Here is a 10,439-nt window from a genome sequence, read left to right on the forward strand (position 1 = left end):
ACTTAAAAGATGAATCCAGTGAAATATAAATCACTGGGAATTCAGTGATGTGTGTACTTCTGAAAGCTGTGTCCTTTGGCATTTTGGGCATCAAAGTAGCCCTTGTACAACTTAAAAGACAGGGGCCATGCCTTCTCTCAAGATGTTGCTGTTTAACATTGATTTTTTTTTTTTTTTTTTTTTTTTGTCATCTTAGCATTACAACAAGTTTGGTTAGAGAGAAGAGCATGATCACTCATGTCCTTGCACTTTCACATGTTGCACAAAATCAAGGGTCAAGAACAATGTTAAACTAAATTCCTGTCAGTATCCAAGCCCAAAATTCTTTTGGTGTCTTGAATATACCATAGTTTTTTTTTTTTTTTTTTTATCTTCACATGTTGTCCTATTCATCATCAGGCATATTAACTACACAGGTATTACTATTAAAATTCTCATTATGGACAACCTGCTCATTTTTTGTGTTTAAATAGCAGAACTTAAAGGCTTAGTGTCCTTGTTCCTTTCCATCTTTTCCCTCCAAAGTTACTTATTTGGGGCATGGGGAGCTTGCAATTTTGTGCTCTAAACTGGATGTGTGCTGGCTTCTGAACTGCTGCATTTCAGGGGGTTTTATATGTATGCCAGTCTGTGAACTTGGGCAGCTCATGGCCAAGAGGGAGTGATAATCCTTACATTGTCCCAGCAAGAGGGAGAGAGTGGTTGCCAGTGTCCTGACGGTAAACTCAAACGCTGCTCAAGAAACACAAACACAGACCTGTGAGCAGTGGAAAGCAGGATTTTAGCTGCCTGCGTAGTAACAAGCTCATTAATTTTAAGCGATGTGGAATTGCCGTAGATGAGATTTCTGTCTGGCCATAGTGGTGATGTTATGTATGGGAGCCAAGATTCTTGATCTTTAAAACAAATATGTTGTAATGTAACTGGAGGTTACAGGTTTTCAGAAAAATAGGAAATTTCCCATGGGCGTTTTCACATTTTACTACTCTCATGGGACAGAGCTGTAAAATGAGCTTTTCTTGTCATCGTTCTAGGTCAACACGCAACACACTTTTTAATTTATTTTTTTTTCTTTTCCCTCAGAGATGTCTCTGTATGGAAAAGATACTGAGCTTTGCTTCAGGAATAATTCCATATATTGTTCTGTGTATTCTTTGAGTAATGATAGGATAGAACTAATTTTTTTTTTCACGTTTGCCATAAAGTTAAAAAACAAAACCAAAAAACCCCCACATTCCTCCCCCCGCCCCCAAAAAAGCCAACAAAAAACCAAAAAAATAAATCTGCAAATGAAGGAAGGAGAATGAGAAAATACAAACTCAAAAGGTGCATTTGCAAATAAACTTTGGAAAGACCCCTACGATTATATAAGGAAGGAAAGGAATTATAGTCATCTTAGAACAAAAACTAATCCTTTAAAAAAATAATAGTAGCACATACAAGAGGCGCACAGATAATAGAACATGTCTGTTTAGGAAAGTTTGAAAAAAAAAATTATATAAAAGGTGTAATAGAATATTAAATTGAGAAGGGAACTAACTTTTTTTTTTTAAACAGTTGGACAGACAGAACATTCCAGTGTAACTTCGAAGGAAGACACTGAAACTATGGAGACAAGTCCATCTGACTCAAACGCCAAGGACGGTGTAGATGCTGAGAAAGAGGATGCTCATACAGTTAAACAGCTGCCATCTTCAGAAGAAGATGCAGAAGACATTGACCATGCATCTGAGCCACAGTCTTATGATCTGGGTTTTAAAAAGGTTTTTAAATTTGTTGGATTCAGATTCACAGTAAAGAAGGAAAAAACGGAAAAATCAGAACCAGTTCAACTGCTTACTGTAAAAAAAGAAACACAAGTCCCTGAAGGAGCTGATGATCAAAAAGAAGTCAGCTCAGAAGAAATAGCAATGCCTGAGAATGCACTGTCTGCAGAAGACAACACCAAAGACACAATGAAAAGTGAAAAAACAGAAGATGAATCTCCTAAAACACCAGAAGCAAATGAGATTGGTTCTCAGTCAGCTGCCTTAGCCGCTGATACTGCATCTCCATTAAGAAAATTTTTTACTCAGGGATGGACTGGATTTAGGAAAAAGAAGAGTTTTAGGAAGCCTAAAGAAGATGAACTACAGTCTCCTACGAAAGAAGAGGAGCAAGAAAAAGAGGTCACAACATTAACAGCTGAAACCAGTGAAAAGAAGGAGAAATCTGAGTTTGAGAAGCAAGATGAAGAGAAGAATGTGACAGCAGTAACTATTGAAGTGCATGAGAAGGAGCAAACTGAAGGTGAGAAGCAGGAGTCAGAAAAGACTGTGGCAGCCATAGGAGTCGAAGCATGTGAGAAGGAAGAGCTAATCAAGCATGATGAGCAGGGACAGAAAGAGGATGTAGCAGCAGTTGTTAAAGAAAGTGCAAAGGAGAAAAAAGCTGAAGATGATCAAGAAAGGAAATTGGCGGAAGTCTCAGATGATCTTGGTAAAAAGGAAGAGAAAACTGAAGAAGGAGAGAAAGAAGGTGAGGTGACAGAAAAACCACTAAAAACAAGGTCCGTGGTACCTGTTATCTCTGACAGCATGAATGGAGAATTGAAAACATCCTCAGAAGTCCTACCTGTGGGAGGAAAACCAGAGTCAACTGGAATAAAGTGTGAAATAGAGGACAGAACTGAAATAGCCTCTGAAGAGAAACTTGAAGCAGGATCTTTGGCAATTGACATTTCTAGTGAACAGCTTGAAGAAGGAAATAAAGCTGCTCCACTGGGGAAAGAAACATTTGATGAAAAAACAGAGGAAGCAGAATTGAAAATTTCACCCACATCAGAAGACAGCACTGGAAAGTTAGACACACAAGGAGAAGCTCAAGACAGAACCACAGAGGAGAAACAAAGCAAAGAACATGAGACAAAACTGACTCTGGGTGCTCCTGGATTGAAGTCTCTTTCTACTTCTGAACATTCAGTTGGCACAGAGGATGATCAGCCGATCAAACCCAGTGATGAAGATCTACAAGGAAAAACTGGCATAGTTACCACTGATGCTATCAAACCAGATGAAATAACCACAGAATTAGCACTTGAAGAGGCAGCTGGAAAGAGGCCTTCAGAAGGTATCACAAATGAAGCTGAACTGCTGTCTTCTCAAGAAAAAACTAAACTACAAGGCAGCCCTTTAAAGAAACTCTTTACAGGTACTGGATTAAAAAAACTGTCTGGAAAGAAGCATAAAGGCAAAAGAGAAGACTCTAAGTTAGGGGAACAGGGTGAACCAACCCAGCACTTATCAGATTCCCCAGATAGCCCAGAGGAACAAAAAGGGGAGAGTTCTGCTTCATCTCCTGAGGAGATGAGTGAAATTCCTTCTTTGGAGAAATCTGTAGATGGAATGCAGGTCACTGAAAATGAAGACGCTGCAGTTTCAGATGTGGAACGAAAACGAGAAAGTGTTACGCCCTGGGCATCGTTTAAAAAGATGGTTACTCCCAAGAAACGTGTCAGAAGACCTTCTGAAAGTGACAAAGAAGAAGAAATTGATAAGACAAAGAGTGCTGCAGTGTCTGGAACTGAAAACGCTGTTGATGAAAATCAGGGTGAATTAAAAGAAAATGGAGTGGACCAGAAACCAGAGAAAGCCACAGAAGAGCCCAAAAGAAAGGTTGATACCTCTGTATCCTGGGAAGCTTTTATATGTGTAGGTTCTTCGAAGAAAAGAGCCAGGAAATCATCGTCATCTGATGAAGAAACTGAACATAAGCTTGGTCAAGAAAGCCAGAAAGTAGAAGAATCTGGACAGAGCAAAGAAACGGCAACAGATGCAGTTCTTACTAGCTCTCAGGAGAGTGATCAAGGACAAGGGAATTCTTCCCCAGAACAAGCTGGAAGTCCATCCGAAGGTGAAGGTATTTCAACATGGGAATCGTTTAAAAGGTTAGTCACTCCAAGAAGGAAATCCAAAACCAGAATGGAAGAGAGAACTGAAGACTCTGTTGTGGGGTCTAGCCTGGAGCATTCAACATCAGATGGTGAGCCTGGAAAAGATGAATCATGGGTTCCGTTTAGAAAACTGATGCCTGGGCGTAGGAAGAAAAAGTCAGATGGGAAGCCAGAACCAGCTCATCTTAAACAAGCAAGAGCAGACATGGCAGAAACAACTGAAGAAGATTCAGATATTCCAGCTGTTGTTCCTTTATCTGAATATGAAGCAGCAGAGCAGGAGAAAATTGAAGCCCAACAAGCGAAAGATGTTGAAGCAGTGGGAGAACGAACCTCAGAGGAAGAACCAACAGAAAAATTAGAGGAGACCCTGAGAGTTGAGCAAGCACATGAAGGGCTGGTACATGCAGTTACTGTTACTGTTGTGGAAGGCGAAAGGGTGGTTACCAGTATTGAAGAAAGGTCACCATCTTGGATATCTGCTGCTCTGACGGAGTGCATTGAGCAGGCAAAAGAGGAGGAAGAGAAAGAAGCTGAAAAAGCATTTGAATCGGATGTTATTGTGGAAGAAGCAGTGGTAGCTGCTAAGACAGTGCCAGAGACAAGAAGGGATATAAGTGATGACACCACAGCAAGTGATCTAGAGCTAACCTCAGAAGCAGTGACAGCTCTGGAGGAAACAGTAGAAGCTTCCTGTGCTGAAGGAACAATGGAAGTGTCTCTTGCTGAGGAGACAACTGAGATGGTTTCTGCTGTTTCACAGTTAGAAACCCCAGATACTACAGAGGAAGTTACACCTGTACAAGAAGTAGAGGCCACTGAACAAAATTTGAAAGAATTAGACAAACAGACACAAAAAGTTCTTCACGAAGTTGCTGAAAGAGTAAAGTCAGCAGATGTAGCCCAGCTGGTTAGTGAAAGAACCATGACAGCAACTGTAACTACAACAGTGCAAGCAATTGAGTCAGAAGTGAAAGATGATGCTAAAGATGAGAAAGTTGTAGGTCAGGAAACTGTTTTGCTTGAACAGTCCTTGAAAAAAGAAGAACACAAGGAGGATGACATCCAGGCCCTGGGAAGTGCGGAGAGCATTGAAGGCAAACAAGAGAGTGTTCTACAGGAAGATTCAGAGAGAAGTGAAATACCTGCTGCAACAAAAGAAGGCACAGAAGGATATGAAAATATAGATGTATTGAGAGATGAAAGCCAGCAGCAGGCATGTGAAGAACCACTTGTAGAAGACCATGGAGAAATAGCTGAAGTTCAGAGGACTGTAGAGGAACCTTCATCACAGGACAGAGACTTTCATATTATCGAAGCAGTCACTCCCAAGGAAGAACCATTTGCAAAACAGGAGCCTTCAGAACAAAAGGAACTGCCCGTAACAGATTTGACAGTAGATGAGACAAGAGATGAATGCATTCCCGAAGCGCAGACCGCAGTAAGTATTACATATAACACAAAGGTTCATCTATCAAAGAACAAAATCAGCAAGTGTTAAATATCATACCTAATTTATAACCACGTGGCAGTGTTACTGTCAAGGACCTTCTTTGTGTGGCCTGGGGCAACTGGAGTTTGTTTCCAGTGAGCCAGACACTTACAGGTTCAGAAGCAGCAGCCAGTGAGGCTTGTATGCAGAGTGAGGTGGATGCAATTCCTGCAGAAACAGGGTGGGAGATGGTGTGTTTGGATCAAAAGGTGCTGAAATAATTCCTATTAGAGCTCCCGCACAGCGCAATGTGATTGAAGATCCTATATGAAAACATGTGATACGTTTGCGATCCATATGGTACCATACATAGCAGATGGTATCTTCAGTCGTAAGCAGACGTACAGTTGCAGCTGAGGTACTTCTGCAAAGGGAGGAAAAAGAAATGACACCACTGTCTCCAGCTTTAAATGTGCAGGAGTTATTGTGGCTGATGTGTTCCTACCTTCTTCCCTACCTCCTCACCATCTTCCTGGCTTAGTCTTTGTTTCAGGGGCTGTCAGTTGTCCTTGCTTTAGTGAGGACTTGCCCTTTGTTTAGTGAGCTACGTGTCCTGAGAAACAGAACATGAGCTGGGATCTTGGCAACCCACTAATCTCAGTGTCATCACCTCACGATCTTGCCATAACCCTCCTCCTGGTCATTTGCTCCGGTGCTTTTTCACCCAGAATGTTCCTAGTCATTCCCTGCTTATACTGTTTTTCACAGGTCTGTTGCAATTCTCCACAGGTGCAGGACAAGACAGAGGATGAAACCTCTACCTTGGAGCTTACAGCTGAAGAGCCTGTGCAGCTTGAAGAAGAGGAGAAAACCCTCACCGTGGGACCAGAGTGCACAGAAGCAGCTGTCGCTGTGGTTCCTGTTAAACCTGAAAGACAAGATGAAATTCCTGACTTAGACTCGCAAGAACAAGCTTGTACTAAAGAAGTTCCTAACAGGGCACCTACCCAGAGAGAGGAGGGTGAAGATGATGCTGTGTTTCTTGGAGTAAAAAGCACAGAAGACATTGTTACTGAGGTTCCTCTGCAGAATGAGGTAGAAACCTTTGCCCTTCCTTCAGAAACAACTGGCTCAGAAGCAGCTGCAGATGCTGAGCAGAGTGTGAGGGATGGGGCTGGCAAGCAGGTTACAGCAGAAGATTCTGTGCCCATCCTAGAGTCACAATGCAGAGAAAAAACAACTGAAACCCCCTCCCAGAGTGATGAAACAGAAGGTGGCAAAATGGAAGATGCTATGCTCAAAACTGAAACAGACTTGGAGAGCGATACCACTGTCACTGAGGCTCCCACACAGTTTGAAGCAGACAGCGTATCCAATTTAGCATCAACATGCCCAGATACCACTGAAAATGGAAGTGCTGTCCTCACTGACCTAAGTCCTAAGAAATGTGAAACACTAAGCAGCTTAGCTAAAGAAAAGACTGTGGAAGAAGAACAAGAACTTGTAGAAACCTCCAGCTGTCAAGACTTTCAGAAGGAAGATAACAAAAATGAGCAGTCAATGGAAAGAGCCAAAGAAGTATTTGAATCTGGAAAACTGGAAGCTGTGAGAGGTGATGAATGTTCAACTGCTGTCCAGCAAGAGGTTTTAACTGTGCAAGAGGAAGGCTCTGACTCAGCCTTCCTACAGGCTGAAAGCTTGGAGGCTCTGAAAGTGGCTGTACCTGTAGCAGCTGCAGCAGTTGAAGAGCATGTCATAGCAGAAACCATAACAGCTGCAGACAGGACAGCCAAACCTGTACAGCCCTTGGCAACCACACCAGAGCGAGTGGCTTCTGAAGAGGTCCCAGTTACTACTGTTGACTGTTCAGGCTGTGGGACTGCAGAGGCTGGTAGTGCAGCACCACCTGAACCTCAAGTAACTCCTGCTTCCATGAATGGAATATCAGAGGAGGAAGAGGGGCTCCAGAGTACAGGGCAACCTGAACAAAATGGTATTCCTCTAGGTGACAGTCTGTCTCTCACCCACACAGAATTTGAGAAGGATGTTGTTCAGTCTGTGACTATAGAGTCCCAGAGTACAAAAATTGTACTGAACGCCATCCAGACAGCTGTTGACAAACTTGCAGAAACAGAAGAGTCAGCTGCCTTTGAGTCACAGCAGCACATTAAGTCCATAGGGAAAATCCCATCAGATACAAATATAGCTGAACTTGTGGAAAGTATGCAGGTGGATCATCAATTTCCAGTAAGAGAGGAGGAGATATGGAGTAAAGAACAAGAGCCCCACCAATCAGGAGTAGTGAAAACTACTACCTTAACAGAGTCTGCAGAAATTCATGCAACTGTAGAAAAAACGAAAGGCATGCTGTTAACTTCGGAGATGCTGAAAGATGGACAAAGTCAGAATTCTTTAACAATTGTGACTAGCCCTGGAGATGTTTCAAGGGAAAGTGTGAGACTTCAGAAATCAACGCTAGAACTAAGTACTTTAGAAGATTCAACCAAAGACCCCCTAGACGTACACTCGCCAAAATTAAGGGAAAAAGAGGTTGGGCAGATTATGGAAATCTCAGACCAACATTCAGGTCAGCAAACGTCCAGAGAAAGTGAGGAAGAACAACATCGCTCGCCAGTGGAAGACGGGAAAACACAGACGTGGGAGGACGATTGTTGTCAAGAAGGAATGTCTTGTGATAGTCCACAAAGTCAGAACTTGGTGGCTCCTGAGGCCTTGAATGTAAGTAGCATTTTTAGCCAGCAATTTCTTTCTTTTTCAAAAACAGATTTGAGGGTCTCTAAAACTGTTGTATCTCTCTAATTATTTTTTTAAAATTATTCTAGTGAAAGGCAACTGCTCCTCAGTTTAACCAACAGGCCACAGATATTTTTAAATTTTTTTTTTTTTCTTCTCACTGTAGTGCCTCTCTCTCTGGCTACTCAACACCTTGTTTCTTTTCTGTACAGCTACCCTCACTTTAATGGCCTTTGACTTGGCCTGTAGTTTAGGGTGATATTTCTGGGAAGTAGAAAATGTGGTTTCCAGTTTTTCTAGATAAGTACGCATGTGGCACATATTTAATGCATGGGATTTAACCTGCAAACACGCTTCCTCTTTAACAAAGCTCTTTCTAAAATCCTAAAGGATGTGAGTGTTGCCTTCCATAGTAAACCTGGAGTGCCTCACGTACCAAAGCTCTTTGTACTTCAGTGAAATCTGATTCAGAAATTATAGGTACAGTCTCTCCCTAGGATATTTACTGCACTGGCTTAACTAAGTCATGAGACCTTCATCTCTGTCTTGAAGAACTGCTTGGGAAAGTAAGATTCTCTTTAGGGAGTAAGTTGTCATTAATAAAGCTATTTTTTTTTTTTTTTTACTGTCATCTATCTTTCAGATGTGCTAAAGCAACCATGTGGCATTTGGAGAGATGCCAGTGCTAGAGAACAACTGACAATCCTGCGACAGAACCAGGAGCTTTATTCACTACCCTTTATTCGTGGATGTTAACATCTGCTCTTTTGAAGACTTCACCTTTTTTGTCATTTCTGTTAAAAAAAAAAAAACAAAACCGAACAACAATGCCTTTAACATTGGCTATATCCACACGTGTGTTCCATGCGAAAGGTCATTTGCCTCTGCCCAAAATACACCGTTTAGACTTGAGATGCACGACTGAGTGAATGGACAGGGCACTAAAATTTGTGCCACAGTTACCATCCCCTCACTTAATGTTTGTCATGTCTGTCCCATCTCCTTGAATCCCTTCACTTATCCCTGAATCTCCCCCTTCCTCCTTTCTGCAGTCTCCCTTACCCTCACATCTTCTGTAGCTGCCTTGATTTGACCCATGAGTGGCCATAGATGCTGCGCGACGTGTGTGCGAGGGGGAAGCAGAGGGCTGACTGATGAGAACACATGAGACTTCTGGCCAAGTAGCAGATGTGTCTTTATCAAACAGCAGGAACTGGATCACGCACAGATTCTTGAGCAAGATGCTCAAGATTGCTGCCTTTCAGTCCCATTCAGGTATCTCTGTCCGTCCTTCAGTTGTGTTTGTGCAGGCCTGATTTAGTCAGAAATTACTTTTTACAGTGTAGCTTGAAAGGAGATTGAGAAGTCCCTTCTTTCTGTTGTTCCAGACTTTGGGTCTCAGGACTGGACTGTAATGTGTTGAATATTTATATGTATGTCTTAAACCCAGTTCTGATTTTAATGTAGAGCTATGATACTTCTGTACTGTTTAGGCATAACCTTAAATGAATTTTGTAGAGTAGCCTGAAGAGGAAATTGATACCATTGGAGCGGAAATTAATAACATGTAGTTTCCTATTTATTGTTCCAGGGTTCCCCTTGTAAAATCTCTCAAAAACTAAAAAAAACCCTCAAAAACTTGGCTGTCTTGCTTTGAATATTTATATGTATATCCTAAACCCAGTTCTGATTTTAATGTAGAACTATGATATTTCTAAAGACAAAAGGAGAGCCCTGACCTGTGTCAGATCCACCAACCACTCCTACTTGCAGTCCTCTCTGGTTTCTGGGAACCCGCCAGACTTGCCGTTTCCCTGCCATCTTGTCACGTAGCAACCCCAGCAGTACCACAACCCTCAAATCACACCCCTCTCATTCCAGAGTCTGCTCATTTCTGATCATTGCCCCATCCAACCCCAAGCCTTTACCCACACCTATACCATCTAACATCCTTCCTGCATACAAGCTTCCTCTTTTCCCAACTGCTGCCTGGACCTCTTTCCCACCACAGCATTTCCTGAAATCCTCCTATCGATTCTCTTGTCTTCGCTGAGGGAGAAATAGGAAGGAGAGTAAGGGCTTAGTGATGAATTCTGGCTTGGATTGCAAAAACCTGATGAGACCTTTGGGTGCTGAGATCTCAAAAACCTTCACATAAGGTGGATTGGACTGATAACGGCTGTAGACCAGAATGAACAGGGTGATTTAACGATGGAAAGAAGGCCTAAGACTGAGAGTCTGTCCCCAACAGGAGTTGGTCCTCTCTTTTGTTGTTTACATTAAAATCAAACACTGGGTACAAGTCCGTACTTTCAGCTCTGA

General features: G+C 42.2%; 1 protein-coding gene across 3 annotated transcripts in view; it reads left to right on the top strand.

Annotated features, from left to right (window-relative positions):
• The window catches only part of AKAP12 (A-kinase anchoring protein 12), a 28,600-nt gene extending 20,388 nt beyond the window's left edge, over positions 1 to 8,212 (top strand). For all 3 annotated transcript variants that reach the window (XM_086745073.1, XM_086745074.1, XM_086745075.1), the window contains 2 exons: positions 1,558 to 5,372; positions 6,153 to 8,212. In XM_086745073.1, the coding sequence (XP_086601199.1) occupies positions 1,558 to 5,372; positions 6,153 to 8,183 (5,846 nt within the window). In that variant the 3' untranslated portion in view covers positions 8,184 to 8,212. The remainder of the gene's footprint in view (positions 1 to 1,557; positions 5,373 to 6,152) is intronic.
• Positions 8,213 to 10,439: the final 2,227 nt, after the last annotated feature.

The sequence above is a fragment of the Chlamydotis macqueenii genome, chromosome 3 (genome assembly GCF_036417535.1).
Source record: "Chlamydotis macqueenii isolate bChlMac1 chromosome 3, bChlMac1.mat, whole genome shotgun sequence".
Taxonomy (NCBI): Eukaryota; Metazoa; Chordata; class Aves; order Otidiformes; family Otididae; genus Chlamydotis; species Chlamydotis macqueenii.